We start from the raw sequence: 18872 nt of genomic DNA, 5'->3' as shown, positions 1-18872 counted from the left end.
TTTTTCTGGGTTCTACTTTTTAACCAGTATTTTGAAGGATAGTTGGCCAGGCTTCATACATGGGCCAGCTTCTTGCTTCATACATGGGGGGAAACAGTTTCAGCCTTGGAGCTGTGTAATGGTTGGGAGAAAAGGAAAAGGTTAGTTTGCCTTTGCCCTTCCAGAGGTAGCCGCCTGATGATGAGAAGGTACAAGTGAGTCTGAGCACAATGAGCATGCCTTGCTCACATTATAGCCAATGGTTGCTGTGTGAGTGACACACTGATGCCATGCCCGCAATTTGGCCATGCAAGCTGCACCACAAGTGGGACTGAGCCTGGGAGGAGTAGGAAGAGGGAGGGATGACTCTAGGCAGTAGGCAGAAGCAATGAAACCTTACTTATTGGATCGTATGCAGCTCCATTTTCAGCTTTCAGCACTTAACCTCAAGTACACCTACCTGAAGTTTGGCGTTATGTGTGAATTGGCCCCATATCTTCCAGACCATCCCATAAATAGTATGTTCACATGTGACTGACTTTAGTTTACAATACAATGTTATAAATATTTAATGAAACTTGAATGCAGCTGATTGTGGCTATCTCTGCTCATTATAATACAAAATGGTTTCCTTTCCAGCAACACTGTGAAAAGCAAAAGGCCTATTTGCGCATCCGTTATAAGCCATCTCTCTTTCAGCATGTAGGAATTCATTCCTCTTTGGCTGGAAAAATACAGAATTTGAAAGTAAGATTTCCCTTTTGATTTGCTTCTTCCTCTCAATCCATGAATTGAAATTGTACAGGTGAATACTGAAAGCAAATAAATTTGTTAGAGTTCTCGTAGGACTGGCACTCAGTTCAAAGAGAAGAGAAAATAAGTAATGGAGCCCTGGTCAGCAACTGTTAGTACACACCAGAGAGTCAATGTAAAGATTTGGTCAGCAGATGCCAAGCCTAGTCCACTACTCTGCCAGCAAAAGTTGCAGTTCCCTAGTGATACTGCTAGTCTGATCTTTGTCTCCATCTTTTCTTGTCTCCTTACTTTATTCCTCGCCTTTTTCTCTTGCCTAGTAATAGATGATCCCTCCTGGTTTCTATATCCTGGGATGGATACAAAAAATTTTGAGCAGTGTTTCACTTGCAGCTAGTCTAGTGGTAGCAAAAATGACTTGTCCCCTTTGCTAAGCAGGGTCTGCCCTGGTTTGTATTTGAATGGGATACTACATGTGAGCACTCTAAGATATTCTGCTTAGTGGATGGAGCCACTCTGGGAAGAACATTTGCATGCGTGCATGCAGAAGGTTCCAAGTTCCCTCCCTGGCCATTCCAAGATAGGGCTGAGAGAAATTCCTGCCTGCAACCGTGGAGAAGCTACTGTCAGTCTGTGTAGACCAGGGCTCCTCAACTGGTCCTCCTGCAGATGTTAGCCTACAGCTCCCATCACCCTGGCTGTTGGCCACTGTGGCTGGGAATTATGGGAGTTGTGGTCCAAAAACGGCTGGAGGGCTGGAGTTGAGCTGCTCTGGTGTAGACAATACTGAGATAAATGGACCGATCATCTGACTTGGTATATGGCAGCTTTCTATGTCCCACCTGTGAAACGGAATTTCTGTCCCCTCCTGCTAGGGATGTGCACGGAACTGGCTGGCCCAGTTCGGTTCGAGTTTGAACCTGACTGGGCCAGTTTGGTCTGGCACCTGCTCGACCCCCACACCCAGTTCAGTCCGGGGGCGGGGTTCGTGAGTTTTTTTGGTTTTAAAAAAGTTAAGTCACTTACCCCCTTCGAGGGAGTTCCTTGAGGAGGCGGGGGGTCCACAGAGGTTCCCCCTCCCTCCGTCAGCCTCCGTTATCACTGCCTCTGGCCCATTCGGCCAGTTTCAAATGGCGTGGTGGCCATTTTGGATGCCACCGCGCCTGCACAATTGGCCTCTGAGAGGCCTGGCATGGTTAATTGTGGTGTCAGTGTGGAAAGTAGCAATGCCCTCTCTCTCTCTAAAGTTGCCATGGCTCTTCTTCCCCTCAGTAGGGATGTGCACAACCTGTTCGTGCACTCGCCGGCGGGGCAAGGAGCAGTTCCCTTAAAAAAGCAGGTAAGGAGCTCCTTACCTGCTTGTCCACGCCCTACTGCTTTTCTGCTGGCAGTGCGTGCTCTCCAACTGGCCACGTGAGGCTGCAGCGCTGTTTCCTGCAGCCTACGCACGGTGTCGGCATGCACACGTACCGGCCATCTGCGTGGTCAGCATGGTGTTGATGATCACAGAAATGGCCGGCACACATACATGCTGGCCATGTGTTTGCCAATGCTGCAGAGTGGCTGCAGGGAACAGCGCTGCAGCCCTGCACAGCTGGTTGGAGAGCAGGCGCCACCAGTGGAAAAGCGTTGGGGTGGGGACAAGTAGGTAAGGAGCTCCTTACCTGCTTTTTAAGGAAGCCGCTCCCCGCCTAATCAAACAGTTCAGTGCTTCCCAGAGGAGGCGCCAAACTGGCTTGTGCACATCCCTACCCCTCAGTAGCTCCATCCATTTTCCTCTCAGTATTGCCTCCACTTCTCCCTCCTTGCAATCTCAGTCCTCTCCTTCTCACTCCATGCAGGACTAGGCTAAGAAAATCAACTGAAGCGGGAGGGGTTGGAGTCTTGCATGTCTGTCTGCAGGTAGCACCTGCACACACACATTCCATACCACCCAGAAATGCCACAATGTATTTGGCCATACCGAGAGCTCACTAATTTTCCAGTGGACAAATATTTCTGCATAAATGACAAACGGGATACGTTTGAAGTTGTCCAATTCATAATTTCAGTTAAAATGCCTTGTTTTATTTGGAACCAATAACATCCCCCCCACCCTCTTTTGCCCTCAAGAAAAGTGAGAGAGTAAGAAAAAGATAAGGGAGCTAGCAAGAGGCTTTGCTTAAAGTCGCAGAACAAGAGCAAAGGCAGGGGGATGCTTGATTGCTTGCTTGTTTGCCTGTTAGTAAAATAACTACCCAGAGGAAGTGCCAGTCCACTACATCTCCCACTTCCCCCCTCATTCTCGAGATTTCTGAATGTTGCAGTGGCAGGAGGGCAGCATTTTGCCACTCAACTGGTGCCCCAGTAATCTGCATGGACAGATCACCTGAACTTGAGCGGTATCTTTTCTCATTAGTGATTACCACTGTTTTGATTTACAGAGTGTTCGAGGACCTATTTAGTATTACAGCGACAACTCATTAAGAGGTCAATTTCTCTATAGCATTCATTTTGGCAATTAGTTGCTATTATAGTTTCTTTACATCTGAATGACATAATGTTGTACTTCTTGACAGGATAAAGATTTTGAAAAAAACTCATTATTCAAAGCACATACCAACCCTCCTGCAGAAGTGACTACAAGCCTAAAAGTATTCCAGCATTTTACTTTAGAAAAGGCTTATAAAGGAGAAGAATGTTTCTGGGCTATTTCTCCTGTGGCTGGAGATTATATCCTATTTTCCTTTTGGCATCCATTGGAAATAGAAAGGTAGGCATTAAATGATGGGAAAACTAAGCCTTTCTCTTAATTTAGAAATAATTTTTATTTTAATTTAGATAAGATTATTCCAATCACAATTGTCTTCCCCAGCTGCTCAATTTCCCCCATGGGTGGAAAAGGCAGTTTGGGATGGTGACTTCAGTTGGAAGATAAGCACCTCACCCCTTCGTTGCTCCTTTGATCAGATTTGCTGTTTCCCACAGCTGCTTTTCATTTAAAATTTTTTAAAGGCCAGAAATTGTTATGTGGATCTGCCATATAACACCCTGTTTTGTCCTCAATCTGTTTATATCACTTCTATCCCTAAAATGTGTTTAGAGAACAATGAATTATAGACCTATAATAAAAAGCATATAATAAAAAGCATTGTAAATATTAGGTACAAATTTAGTCATGCATGTACATGTATTGAAATAATGTGTTTTACAGGTACTTATTTAGAAGTGGAAATATGGAGCATCCTGGAGATAAACTATTTAATACTACTGTGGAGGTTTTACTTCAGAATGTAAGTATTTCCGCTCTCACAGTAATATGAAATATTTCATTTTTTTTAAAAAAATTAGAAACATGTTCTGTGTGTATGTGTGTGTTGAAGGGGGAAAGAAAATAATTACAAGGGAGGAATTATGATGAATTGCAAAGCGGAATTCTACTCCTTCTCAGCACATTCTTGGTTGATACACAGTAATTTGAAAATCTTTTATTATGTATATATTTATATACTGCTTTTAAACCCAAGAGTCCACAAAGTGATTTACATAGGCCGAATTCAGACATAACATGAAACTGGAGTTAAACAGGGCAGAGGTTGGAACTCCATTATGTCCAAATTAATGCAACCATGGTTTCAAGCCGAATGCGACCTGTGGTTTGCCTCGCCAAACTCTAGTTTGAACCTTTGGTTTGCAGTAAGGTTTGCCGGGAGCACAAACACTGCAGGTGGCAACATAAGCAGGGCACCCCATCACAGAGCCAGGACTGGAACATATGGCTGGGATGTGTGTGTGTGTCCCCGGGGTCGGGCTTTAAAGGCAACCTCAACCAGAGATTCTTGAGCAGCCAATTTCTTTTTTCTCCCACAAAAAGATTGGGGAAGGGGGACCCAGCCCCTTCCTCTTGGGGGCACTTGTTTGGTCCCTAGGCTTACTCATGAGAAGGGCTGGGCAGCAGGATCAGCATCATTGTCATCACTGAGAAGGTTCTTCATATGTTATAATGATGAATGCCAACCTGGGGTGGAGGATGCTCATTCAATAGAATGCCAGGCCATGGGGACACCCCCTCAGAACTTATAACCGTCTGTAGGGACAGGGCAAGAGTGTCAGCGACAATATCTAATAATGTGTGATGACAAAACAACCCCTTCTTCCATGGACAGCTCTCTCACTTGAGGCCATGGGTACACTACCTCACAATTCATGAAAAGAACCGTCTGTGGGACAGGGTTGCTGGGCAGAGTCGTCAATAATGCACGACGATAAAACAACGCTTTCTCCCATGGAATACTCTCTCACTAGAGTGTCTGGCCATTGGGGCTCTATATTGAGCCAGGTTGCTCTGTGGAGGAAAGCCATGGGGATGGGAACCCCGGCAAGTGCTCTCCCTGTCTTAGCAACTGCCACCAAGTATCTGTCAAAGTGTGCCCCCTGCCAGCCCATGTGGACATGTGAACCTTTGCTTGTGCCCTGAAATGGCAACCTGGCTCTCCTGGGATTGCTGGAAATCAGGGCTCCTCTCTCCCGTGAATCATCGCACCTGCAGATATGCATACGACACAATGCCGGACCAGACCCAGGAATTTTGAATGGGAATAAAGATCCATCCCCACACCCTGTGTTCCCTCCATCTGCAAACGTAGCCAGGCTCTGACACATGGAACGTCAAAATCTCTTTGGGGTGCATGCAAGGCTTCTCGGGGCGAATGGGGTTGCAGTGAAAATGTTCTATCTTTTACCACAAGCGGGGGCCCCTTTGTTGGGTTAGCTCAACTTGTGAGCACGCAGTCCAATGGAAAACCTAGGGTTTACAACCCCATGGTCCTCCCCAGTAGACTGGCTCTCTCATGAGAGGAATAGCCCACTGGCAGCAAGCTGCCAGGGGAACAGGAGTGTGGCTTAGTCCACATGCACTGCTTTGCTGGGGTGATCCCTTGCAAGAGCATCCTAAGTCATGGTGGGACAGACCCCCCAGGATCATTTGCCCTCCCTCATATACATATTCTCTCCTGGGAAGTCATCATTTCCCATTCCCTTTCCTAACAGAAATAGTGTCCCTCCAAATTGTGCTTGTGTGGGACTATTTTGGTGCAGAGCTCTTAGAAAGGCAGCGATGCCATCATTGTCAGAAGAAGTAATGGCATGGCATGGCATTTAAAGGGATTTAAATGCCAATTCCATGCTGAGAACAAGCAGACTGCTCCCAAAATGCACAATCGTGCTTGGCACACCCCCTTCAAGATTGTGGCCAATTGTGGCTGTTCTGCTGATGTGCTGATGCTTTGCCCCATGGAGCTTGCTGGGATTGGCCTCGGCGGCCGAGCAGCAGGAAGCGGCTCCTCTCTCTTGGAACCGGAGGTTGCCGGACAGTGGTAGGACAAATGTCTGTGATGTGATTTACAGTTTAAACTTGAAACGGCAGGTTCGCCAACCTCCAGTTTCACGCTAAGTGTGAATGCATAGACATAGATGGTTCCCTGTCCCGAAAAAGCTTACAATCTAAAAATAAACAGAACAGACACCAGCAACAGCCACTGGAAAAGTGCTGCATTAGGGCTGGATAGGGATAATTAATTGCTCTTCCCCTGTTAAATGTAAGAGAATAATCTCTCTAAAAAGTGCCTCTTTGCTCTGTTAGCATGGGATCTAGTTTTAGTTGTATAAGTTCTAACACATCATTCTGCTGTAGACCCAGCCTCAGACCGATTGAAAATTGTGGCAGCTAGTACAAAGTGAATCTGATTCTAGTCTAATACTATATGTGATCAACTGGAGATAATAGGAAGCGGCACTCCCCAGTCATGATCTGTCATGGTTTTGCTAATCTGCCTCCTGTTGTCCAGAGAGAGATACTCTCACATTGTAAGAGAGCTGGCCAGGTAGATTTACCAAAGGAAAATCAATAAGGTAAGACACAGCTTTCTCTTGTAAAAATTAGTTGTAATTTTCTTCCTTTTCTTTTTATTACAGGATATAAACCTTCAATCTGCTGGAAAATATGCACAGAATTTAAAGAATCTAAAAACTCAGAATGGATATTTACAAATAGGTAAAAACAACAACAAAAGTCTAAGATATATACAAATCCTTGACATGATCCCAGTGTATTCACACAACTGGGATTATGCCTACACAGTAGGATCATTTGGGAAGATTCTAAAGCTCCACATGATGCTTTAGCCCCGCCCAGCATGTGCGTGCATCCGTTCGGAGGGGCGGTTACAGCATTGCTATCCTCAGTTCCTTTCTATCCGCCACTGAGACAGGACACATTGGAAGGTTCTTCTGCTTGGGGTTTGATGGTTTGCCACCTCAAATCCCTACGAAAGTGTGTGAGAGAAATTATTATTGGATTTTGAGTTATCTTTGGTTCATGAGCAAGCCAAAAACTTTTAAGAAGTGTGGGAAGTGTAAGACCGGGAAGTGTTATCTCCTCTCCTCAGATAAACACACTTTATTTCTTCTCTGCCTAGGAGAGAAGAAGCACAGGACAAAACTCTGTAATATTTGCTTAAAGTTTTTTAAACAGACACAAAAAACCAGGGAATTGAGATTGAAGGACGCTTTGTATAATTTAGCGCTAAAACCAGAGAGTCCAATATTGACCCCTGTTTCTGCCTCGACGTCGAAATCAGCGTCAGGACCTTCAACACCGACCGTGAAGCCTCCTAAGGAGATCAGATCAGTGCCAATGCTCAAACACAAGATTCCTATTCCTGATACCAGCTCCTCTTCGACGCCAAAACCTTCGATGTTGGATTCTCACTGTGCGTCATCAAAGGCACACCCTTCAACTTCGGAATAAGCCAAACAGGGAAAGCCTAAAGAGGACAAAAAACATCCTTCTATCGACCCAATGTCAAGTGACCTGAAGCGTAAGAAGGGGGACTTGGCTTCGAAGCATTCTACATCGAAATCTTCAGTGTTGAAGTTGTCTTCAACATCGGAGGGAGGCCTCTCGAGAGTGCAGTCAATGTCGACATCAAAGGTTGCCTCCGCCAAACCTAACCCACTGCCAGTACTTATATCGACATCCTCAATGTAGGGAAGCATGAAGATATCATCTCTTTCAATATTTACCATTCCCAAGCTGAATATCGTACCTACTACACAAAGTCAGCAAAGCTGCTTGGATATTTTAATTCTTGGCTCTCTGAAAACACCAGCTCTCTACAAGTAACTTCAGAAATACCCCCCTGCAACTTCGTAGCCCTTCCATCAGAGATGGGTGTTGCTCTGTCACGGGGACTGTACTCTGCTTCATCGTCTTCTCAAAGGATTGTGGACCTTGCTGATAATGATGACATTATTGAGGTCCCAACTACGCTGTCCATATCCCCTGCTCTTCAAAGGAGGCTCTTGGGGGAGGAATGACACAAGCTGATACATTGGAAAACTGAAAAATCCTGGAGTGTGCACTCCACAATCTACAGTCCTCTACAACCCCAGTGATGTCTTCAAGGTGGAGGAGACTATGACTATCAGAGGCGCCCATATCCTACGTATTTTCCTGCCTCTCTCTCCTCTTTCTTTGTTTTCCTCCAGGATGACCACTACACTCCAACTTTACACAGGAAGCACTTCCACGAACCAGTCAAGGATGAAAATGTCTTTCTTCATCTACAAACAGTTTTTCACCCTCGATGAGCCACGCACACCATGACTTCAGCTACGTCTACCTTGTCGACCAGCCAATCTACCATGGCTACCCAGATGGATATTTATACCTCTCTGCCCAAGCCTACCATACCTGCTCTTCCAGTAGCACCATTGGCTGTTCCAGCCCAACCACAAGAACCACCACCACCCACTCCTCAATGAGACCCAGACGAAGTTAGCCTTGTGGAGTCTGCACCTCAGAGTCCCCATTCCTCTGAACCAGAGAATCCTCACACTGATTCTGACGCAGAATTCCAAGCCACCAGAACCCCTTCGGAACTATCCCCAGATGATGAGGTCCTGAAGAAGTGGTCAGACTCGCCTAAGGAGGAACACAGGAACTACCACATTCTCATCATGGATATGACCAAGGTGCTTGGCCTAGAATTGAAACAAGTCACAGAAGATATACAAGATCCAGTGTATAAGTTTCTGCAAGCAGCTAGACTTCACAACCTTCTGACTGCCCATGCTATCAGTTTTACTGCAGGCTTCAAAACGAGTGTGAAAGAAGCCATCCTCCACAGCTCCGACATTCAGGCAATTAGAGAATATGTACAAGGTACAGGAGGAGGGATGTGAATATCTGTTCAAACATCCAACACCCAAATTCCTTGGTGGTGGACTACAGCTTCTACACACTCCAATAGGAAATATGCTGCCCCAATGGATAAGGAAGGGCACAAGCTAGACACTCTAGGCAAACGTTTATATTCAGTCTCTACCCTATTTATGCGCATAGCCAACTACATGGCATGCACGTCCCTCTATCAGCACTCCCTATTGGAGGAGTTAGAGGAGACTAAGCCAGAGGCCAGCAAAGGCTAAAGAACTCTAAACCAAGTCTGCAGATATATTGAGGCAACAAATCAGCACAGCCCATCACCTAATGGATTGTTAATTTAAAAAAACAGGGCTGGAGCGGTTGCCCACCATCACCACGCATGGCTACCATCATCTACCCTCCAGTACGAGACAAGGAAAAAGACAGATCTCCCCTTCGAGGGCGAGGACCTCTTCAGCAACAAAACCGATGAAACGTTTGGAAAGCTGAAGAAGTCCTAGCTGAATGCCAAATCCTTTGTGGTGCTTACCACACAACCCAACTATGCCCATAAACAGAATACCTATAATAGGTACAAACCATAGTACAAGGCTGTAGACAAGAAGGATTTCAAGAAACCAGCAAGACCTTCTACTCAACCATATCACCCTAGAGCAAAGTCCTCCACCTCACACCCTAAACAAGGTGAGACTTCTAAACAGAATCTTTGATGCTACTGGTCTTCCTATCCCCGATTCCCGATGGACAAATGATGGTCTTCTCCATCATTCGATTGGGATATATGATTCAGTTTCACACCTACCCCCACTTCACGGGGATCAAGTTTACGGCCCTGACCCCTGCTCTTTCAGAAAAAGTCGCTAGACTCTTGGAGGTGGATGCAATTGAGCCCATCCCACAAGCTTGTCTCCTGGGCGGGTTCTATTCCAGGTTTTTCCAAGTGCCAAAGAAAGACGGGGGTATCAGGCCCAGCCTAGACTGAGGTCTAGGAACCAGCATGGCTTCTGCAAGGGCAAGTCTTGTCTCACTAACCTTTTGGAGTTCTTTGAGAGTGTCAACAGACATGTGAATAAAGGTGATCCAGTTGACATAGTATACTTGGACTTCCAAACAGCTTTTGACAAGGTTCCCCACCAAAGGCTCTTGAGCAAACTTAGCGGTCATAGGATAAGGGGACAGGTTCATGTATGAATTGGTAACTGGTTGAAGGACAGGAAACAGAGGGTAGAAATAAATGGGACAGTTTTCACAATGTAGGTAGGTAGGAAGTGGGGTCCCCCAGGGATTGGTACTGGGACCAGTGCTCTTTAACTTGTTCATAAATGATCTAGAAGTTGGAGTAAGCAGCAAATTGTCCAGATTTGCAGATGACACTAAACTAGTTAGGGTAGTGAAATCCAAAACAGATTGTGAAGAGTTGCAAAAAGATCTCTCCAAACTGGGGGAGTGGGTGACAAAATGGCAAATGTGGTGCAATGTAAGCAAGTGTAAAGTGATGCATATTTGGGCAAAAAACCCCAACTTCACATATACACTGATGGGATCTGAGCTGTTGGTGACTGACCAGGAAAGAGATCTTGGAGTCGTGGTGGACAGCTCATTGAAAGTATCAACTCAGTGTGTGGCAGCTGTGAAAAAGGCTGATTCCATGCTAGGAGTCATTAAGAAGGAGATTGAAAATAAAAATGCTAATATTATAATGCCCTTATAAACATCTATGGTGCGGCTGCATCTGGAGTACTGCATACAGCTTTGGTAACCATTCCTTAAGAAGGATATTGTAGAAATAGAAAAGGTGCAGAAGAGGGCAACCAAGATGATCAGGGGCCTGGAGCACCTTCCTTATGAGGCTAGGCTACAGCATCTGGGGCTCTTTACCTTGGAAAAGAGGTGACTAAGGGGAGGCATGATCAAGATGTATAAAATTATGCATGGTGTGGAGAAGGTGGGCAGAGAGATTTTTCTCTCACACACACCACACTGGAACCAGGGGTCATCCAATGAAACTGAAGGTTGGAAAATTTCAGGAGGACAAGAAGAACTACTTTTTCACACAGCACATAATTAATCTATGGAATTATGGCCATCAGCTTGGCTGGCTTTAAAAGGGGCTTAGACAGATTCATGGTGGACAAGTCTATCAATGGCTACTAGTCTGGTGGCTATGGGCCACCTCCAGCCTCAGAGGCATGATGCCTCTCAATACCAGTACTAGGGCAGCAACAGCAGTAGAAAGGGCATGCACATAACTCTTCCCTGTGGTATGTGGGCCACTGTGTGAAACAGGATATTGGACTAGATAGGCCTCAGGCTTGATCCAGCAGGGATGTTCTTATGTTTTTATGTCTATCAGTACAAGGTCATACCCTTTGGGTTTTCCACAGCCCCAAGGGTTTTTACAAAGGTCATGGCAGTGGCCATTGTGCATCTCCGACACCTTGGGATGGAAGAGTACCCATACTTGGACGATTGGCTTCTGACAACCCAAAGGACAAATTGGACAGAGACCTGCAGACACTCATACAGTTCCTATCAGAACTGGGCATAAATATCAACCACAAAAAGTCCAACATGACCCCCTTGAGGTCCACCCAATTTATCAGGGCTATCCTCGACGAAAACAGAGTATTTTTGCCGGACGAACAGATACTCCGATTGGGTCATCATGTGAATTAACCGTTCCACACCGCACATCAGATACAGGTTCTGCTATGCCTGAGGGGCTCCTGTAACTGTGCCGTCGCTCATGCAAAACTTCGTATACACCCCATGCAACTTTGGTTCCTGAGGAATTTCGACGTGCTACGAAGATCAATGACCCAAATCCTGCAAATTCCGCAGAAGGTGTTCAACTCCCTTTTGTGGTGGTCCCCATACACGAACCTGGAACAGGGAATCCCTTTCCAACCAGATTGTTCTAACATCAGATGCCTCCAACAATGGCTGGGGTACTCGCTGCCTCACTCACCGTGTTAATGGGACGTGGACAATAACCCCAAAAGATTAACACATAAATGTATTGTAACTGCTTGCCTGTTTTCTAGGACTGAAAGCATTCCAACCAATGCTGCAAGGCAAGGTGATACAACTTGTGCTGGATAACACAATGGCGATAAGTCTATGTGAACAACCAGGGTAGCACATAGGCTTTGAAACTATGGGACTGGTGCATTCCTGACATCCACCCCATCACCATCCATATCAAGGAGGTGGAAAATGTGGAAGCGGACACATTAAGTCACACAGTCTTTCATTTGGCTGCCCACAAGTGAAGCATTTCCAAGAAACACCTACTACCCATCTTCCGTACTTGGGGGTTTCTACAAGTGGATCTCTTTGCATCCGAAGAGAATGCGAAATGCCCCCTCTTTTGTTCAAGGGCCGGTATAGGCACCAGGACACTAGGGGACGCATTTCTTCTTCCATGGAATGAGACCCTGTACTACATCTAGCCGCCCATTCCACTCGTATCACAGGTACTGAACAGGATTATGCTCCAGAGGACAGATTACATTTTGCTTACTCCAGACTGGCCACGACAAGCATGGTATCCTACAGTACTACGTCTCTCTAGCAGTAGGAAAGGACCTCTGCCTCTAGTTCCAGACTTGTTTTCCATGCACAGAGCACAGGTGCTTCACCTGGATGTCAAGATGCTAAAACTGACTGCCTGGTGGATCATGCCCCCGATCCTAGCGAACTACTGCTAGATCATATCCTTTTTCATGAGAGGCAACCCTCTACCAGTAAGACTTGCGCAACCAAGTGGCAACACTTTTCATTGTATGCAGCTGTTCACTCTTTTTCCCCTTCGAGGGCATCCATTGTACAAATCTTGAAGTACCTATCCAGCCTTAAGATCATGGGGTTCTCCAATTCATCTCTGAAAGTCCATCTAGCGGCAATATCCAGCTGTCACATAGATTTGGATTCTTACACAATGTTCTTTCCGCCCCCAATGAGTTCCTCAAAGGACTTAAAAACCTTTATCCTCCTGTGGACTCCCATCACCCAATGGAATTTATCCCTAGTATTGACTGGCCTTATGCGTGGCCCCTCTGAACCTATGGCAATGGTCCCTCTCCACTATTTGTCCCTCAAGATGGCCTTTCTAATAGCGGTTACATCTGCACATAGAGTAAGCGAACTTTGCGTTTTGAGATCTGACCCGCCACACGCACGTTTCCACAAGGACAAGGTGGCTATGTGTACAGACCTGAAATTTCTTCCTAAAATAAACTCATATAAATCAAGATATTATCCCACTCACCTTTTTCCGTGACCCCCAATCTACGCTTGAATGGCCTTTTATCTTGAGAGGTCTCACTCCTTCCATAAGGATCCAAGGTCTTTTCGTATCCTAAAGGGTTGGAAACATGGGAGTAAAAATTACACACCAACGTCTGTCCTGTTGGATTGTACAAGCAATAGTAGCTTACAAGTGCCAAGACAAGGACCCACCTGTAGACATTAAAGCCCATTCCACCAGGGCAGTAGCCTCTTCAGTGTCAAGCCTATCTGGAGATCTGATGGACGAGATCAGGAGGGCTGCCACGTGGTCCTCAGAGCACCCCTTTGTTAAGCATTATGCGCTGGACCTTCAGTCTTCTAAAGATGCAAAATTTGGCAGGAGTGTTCTCAAGCAAGTTCTTTCTTGAATGATATGAAGGTAAGTCCAAAGGCACCCACCTCCAATGGAGAGCTTGCTAATCACCCAGTTGTGTGAATACACTGGGATCACGTCAAGGATAAACAGGTTGCTTACCTGTAACAGATGATCCTTGAGTGATCCTGGGTAATCACACATTCCACCCATCCTCCCCGCTCCTTAGAGGACATGCTCTTGGCACTCACCCTCTATGTATTTTAACTTAACTGTTTTCTCACTTACCTTATCCAGTTCCTCTTACGATGGTCGCTCAAGCTCGGCGGTCATCCAGGAACCAAGGATAGCGATGCTGTAACTAACGCATGCGAGCCACTTCTGGTATTACACTGCCTGGGATGGCAAGAGGGTATACAGCCACCCCGCACCAGCAGTTTTTGAAGCAGGCCAGAGGGGGAAGCGCGGTGGGGGAGGTAAGGACACCCTCGCTGTGCCTTAAAGGAGCCCCCACGTTTGAACTGGTTTGAACAACAGTTTCCAAACCGATTCAGCATTCTAGGAATAGAACGCTGAACCGGTTGATGCACATCACTAGCTGTAATTGCCCCTCCTAACGGATGCACGAACATTCGGGGCGGGGCTAAAGCATCACACAGAGCTTTAGAATCTCCCTGAACTATTTTACCACGCAGGACGGTCTTTATGCTACCCAAAAATATGCCCCCAAGGGCTGTGCAACCCTCAGGGACATATTTTGGGGTGGCACAGAGGGCTTATTGGGGAAGGGTAGGGCATCAAAAATTGCTGCTTCCTTAGTACAGTTAGTTTAGAAGTTCTGTTGGGCTGCTCTCTTGCTGCACTGGCCCTTCCTTGCTCTGAGTGTCAGCCTGTGTTAGTTTGGCTGTAGTGATGGTAAGTAGCATCACCATATCACCTGGAAAATAAAGTATGTGGCTTCATTGAAGACTGCCTGGTTTCAGCTGTAAGGCTCATTTGCCTGGGCAGACAAAAAACTATCCTCATATTTCAGACTATTATCTAGCATTATTAATTGAAAAGAGAAGTTTACATTACACATTACATTATATTACAGGTTTACATTACACACAGTTTATATTACGCTCTTATCTCTGTAAGGTGCACCAGTATTTTCCACTTGAATTGTATATGATGCCTATTTGAATTATGTAAATACTAGCTGACCCCGCACAGAGCATCTATGCGCTCTTTGGGGCTGGCGGTTACCTCTTCCCCCGCACCTTCTGCCCCAGTCTCTGCTTCCTGACCACGGCTGGCCCGTGCTGGGCCCAGCCACCTCTCTTCCCCACCACCACTTCTGCCCCCCCCACTCTCTTCCCCCCTCCCCCGGGCCTTGCCTCCATGGCCGGGCCTGCTGCTGCTGTTTGCCTCCGCAGCCGGGCTGGGCCCGCCACCTCTGGACTCCGTGGCCGGGCCTGCTGCTGCCGCGACAACCAACCCTCCTGGGTGCACCTCAGTCAATCAGGCGCCTCTGCCGCTCAGCCAATCAGCTGGGGTGCACATTCCAAGGCACACCCAGGAGAATTAAATATATAGATTTTAAAACATTATTCCAAGACGTATTTAATTGATTCTCTTTTTCTGTGACATAATTTCTCTTTAGGATTATTTATTTATTTATTAAATTTATATACCGCCTTTCATTAAAAACAATCCCAAGGCGGTTCACAAAAGTTAAAAACATACAATAAAAATGAACAATTAAAAATACCAAGCTAAAAATATGAAACAAATCTGATTTAAAATATATAAAATACTAACATGAAAAACTATACTGCCTTCATGGTCTGCTTCAGTATATAATGGCTTTTGCTAAAGAAATGAATGTTAATTCTCATATGGAATACTTTCATTAGTATCAAAGCAATGTGATTTTCAGTTTCTATACAATTATTTAATTCTGTCTTTCCTTGAAGTAATATAATCTGCTTGTTTATCATATTGGGAAAATAATGTAATTGTGTATAATACCAGCATATAATATTTTCATTTACATATAGGTGCATTTGAAAATGGAATTGCAGATGGCGCCATCGGCCCATTGTTAGGAAAAATAAAAGCTCTTCGTTTATCTATCCGCTCCAGTTCTCCAATGTGGGTGCTACTGAGTGAAGTAAGTATGTATGGATAGGAGAATTGTCAAAAGAGAAATGCATTTTTCTTCTTTGTGTCCTCTGTTCAGCCACACTTACGGATATTGCAGCTTCATCAGCCGGAAACCTCAGGAAAGCTGAAAATTCTATAGGAGTTGTTGCCCTCCCCTACCTGTCAGAATGAGCTTGCTTGCAACAGCTGAGTATATGGCAGGGGCCATCAATCCTCTCCTCAGTCCTCTTTTCACGGCTTACAAAATCAAAATCAAAGAAAAATATAGAAAAATAGCCTTTGAGTCAGTTTTGGTGGGTGGAGTTCTGCTCTTTCCATCTGTAGCATTCTAGACTTGCTTCTAGACTAGGCTTGAGCCCAAAACGTTTCAGAGGCCATTATAAAGGCCTCTGAAATGTTTCAGCTCCAGGGGCCATTTTGGCACCAGTGGGGGTGGTTCTTTAAAGTTGGAGGAAGGTGCACTCACCCCTCCCGCCGCATTTCCCCTGCTGGCGCTCCATTATTTTCAGTCCCCTTGGGGAAGCAGCGTTCCTCCCTGCTGCCCCATTGCTCTCATTGGCCAGAAGTACTGATTGTGTGTGTGCTTGTCGCATGCATGCGTGCGTCTATCTACTGTGCGCATATGCACACGTGATGGGTGCATGCACGATCGTTACTTCCAGCCACTTCCAGCTGATGAGGGCAGCGGGGCGGCAGGGAAGAATGAGAGCCGCCCCGAGGGGATTGAAAATAACGGAGCGCCGGTGGGGGAAATGCGGCAGGAGGAGTGAGTGCACCCTCACCCTCCCTTAAAGAACCACCCTCGCCGGCGCCAAAGCACTTTTGAGCACATCCCTATTCTAGACACATTTAGAGAGAGGAGATAAGAGGAAGGAGATTGTGCTTTTTCCTTTCCACTAATTCCATTCACCATTAAGCAGAGCAGAATGCAACACTTTAAAAGCCATTGGCTATATTAATTAATTAGTAGCTAACTAATTGTATTAATGATTTAATATTAACTAATATTAATTTAATGATATTAATTAATATTATTGAGAAACTTCAGATATTAACATCTTCACATATTTCTTCTTAATACTGATTAGTCCATTATAGTATCTGTATATTTAATTCTCTTAGCCGGCATGCGTGCCCAAGATTTGGCGGCGGAACTCTCGCGACACACTGCGAGAGTTTGGGACTAAGAGAAACGTCGGTTGGGAGTTAGAGGAGCCCGGAGGGGGAGGCCGAGGATGAGGGGGTGCTGCTCCGGTGGCTGGGGGCAGCCAGCAAGGGTGGTGAGAGGAGAGGAGGCGGTGGGAGGCTGAGCCGCACCGCCGAGAGGAGCCCGGCTGGGTGGGTGGCAGTGGCAGCAGGCTCCAGAAAATGGCCAGGCGGAGGCTGGCCCAGCAACTGGGGCTGTTGTGGCAGGCATGAGGGCTGGGAGGGGGGAGAGCGGTGGAGGAGGCGGATGGCAGGTGAGGAGGAGGCAGCAGGCCCTGGCAGAGGAGGCAGCCAGAGGGCAAAAATGACAAGAGCGGACTGGGGTGGAAGGGAGGGGGGAAGCGGCGAGGAGAGACTAGCGGCACAGATGCTGTGCGCCGGTTCAGCTAGTTCTACAAATATTCTTTAAGACGATCTCCAAAACGTTTTACTGAAAGATTGGGAGGAAACTGTCAATATGAAGACTCAAACAGAATAACTTGCCTCAAATTCATTAATGTTGACAAATAACCTCTCTCCTTTTTTATGCAGATACTTATAAAGCCATTGTGAAAAAAGTATCAGACAAGAGACTTTCTGAAGAATATGCAAGTTTCAAAGCTGCATGCAAACAAGGCCATCTAGTGGCAGCAACATCATGGTCGACTATGAAATCTAATCTCCTTCCTAATACTGTGTAATAGGAGAGGGGACTACTCTCTGTATATTCTGTACACAGAATATTAATTTTATTAAAATTGAAATATTTTAAATAGTTATAATATATTGCCAACAAGCCCTTTGTAAATAAAAACACTTTTAATAATGGAAAAAATAAATGTCAATTGTTAACTAGTACAATAGATTAGCAATACATCTTTTAAAATATTAAAAAATAGTAAAACTATAGGAGAGAATCCAGACACGTTCAGTACTTTTAGTCTCAATACAATTGGAGGATGTCATTATTACTTATTTGAATACACACTTTCTTTAAGTAACCCAGGTGGTATACCTGGAGTTCTTTCTTTTGTCTTCAACCCTTTATGAAAAAAGGTGTGAGATAAGTATCATTCAGCCATGATACTTGCTGGGTGACTCTGGGCCAGTCACTTCTCTCTCAGCCTAACCTACTTTACAGGGTTGTTGTGAGGAGAAACTTATGTAGTACTGGGCTCTGGGCTCCTTGGAGAAAAAGTGGGATATAAAATGTAATAAATAAATAAATACGCTAGAGAGAGAGAGCAGTCCAAGGCCCTGCCTCTGAGCTTCATGGCTGAGGGACGAACTACGTGTGTTGTAGGGGATTCATAACTGGATCTTCGGAAGTTTTTATTTAAAAGCAGCCATGAGGGAGAAGTGCAGGGCTCCTCCAAATAGGATTGACACAGTAGTGCTGAGGAAGGAAGTGTTCAACCATTTTCTTCATATTGTATTTCCTATTTAAATTATACCCCTGCAGCTGCTGTTTGCCTCACCAGGGCCATTCCCTGATGGCAAATTTACTTCAAAGTACCCCGGGAGTGGTGAGTGTGCGTTGACACATCAGGGGGATTTAGCTGGAAGTCCCTGCAAGGCATCTATACACAATTTGGGGTTCTCCCTGCACATTGGAGCTTAGCCCGAATTATCTCCGTGGTTAAAAGTTCCACTTTCTATGGCAGCTTTAGGGATACTTTGAAGTACCCCAATGTTTCTTCTGAGATATATGGAGGGGCCATAGTGATGGAGTGGCAACTCGGGTTTTGTTGGGGTTTTTTTTGGCAATTTTTTAAATTGCTGGGTGATCTTGTGGAACCCTCAGCAAGACCACTGTCTTTGCTGAGTTGGTGGTCTTCCGCAATTCAACACTGGTTGTGGTGGTGGGCAGGAGGATAAAACATTTTTTTAAATAAGAAAAAAGGATCTGCCAGTTCGCCTCTGTGCTTCTCCGCCCGGCTGGCTTGGCTTGCTCTCCCTGCTTCCTCTGCAACTGCTCTCCTGCCAGGAGGGTGGGTG

At 45.7% G+C, this 18872-nt stretch overlaps 1 protein-coding gene and 1 long non-coding RNA gene across 5 annotated transcripts in view; one reads left to right on the top strand and one right to left on the bottom strand.

Annotated features, from left to right (window-relative positions):
* MGAT4D (MGAT4 family member D) overlaps positions 1-17836 on the top strand; it is a 98482-nt gene extending 80646 nt beyond the window's left edge. For all 3 annotated transcript variants that reach the window (XM_053254921.1, XM_053254920.1, XM_053254922.1), the window contains exons 10-15: positions 619-726; positions 3291-3484; positions 3926-4004; positions 6685-6763; positions 15584-15696; positions 17427-17836. In XM_053254921.1, the coding sequence (XP_053110896.1) occupies positions 619-726; positions 3291-3484; positions 3926-4004; positions 6685-6763; positions 15584-15696; positions 17427-17447 (594 nt within the window). In that variant the 3' untranslated portion in view covers positions 17448-17836. The remainder of the gene's footprint in view (positions 1-618; positions 727-3290; positions 3485-3925; positions 4005-6684; positions 6764-15583; positions 15697-17426) is intronic.
* Positions 6634-14849, bottom strand: LOC128326965 (uncharacterized). Of its 2 annotated transcripts, XR_008308365.1 has the most exons (4): positions 13830-14849; positions 13400-13546; positions 13209-13298; positions 6634-7034 (listed from the first exon to the last, which is right to left on the bottom strand). It is a non-coding gene; the product is annotated as an uncharacterized LOC128326965 (long non-coding RNA). The 2 variants fall into 2 exon arrangements; XR_008308364.1 differs by lacking the exon at positions 13830-14849 and having other exon boundaries at positions 13400-13754.
* Positions 17837-18872: the final 1036 nt, after the last annotated feature.

This window comes from Hemicordylus capensis, chromosome 5 (assembly GCF_027244095.1).
Source record: "Hemicordylus capensis ecotype Gifberg chromosome 5, rHemCap1.1.pri, whole genome shotgun sequence".
Taxonomy (NCBI): Eukaryota; Metazoa; Chordata; class Lepidosauria; order Squamata; family Cordylidae; genus Hemicordylus; species Hemicordylus capensis.
This window is presented reverse-complemented; position numbering and strand designations above follow the sequence as displayed.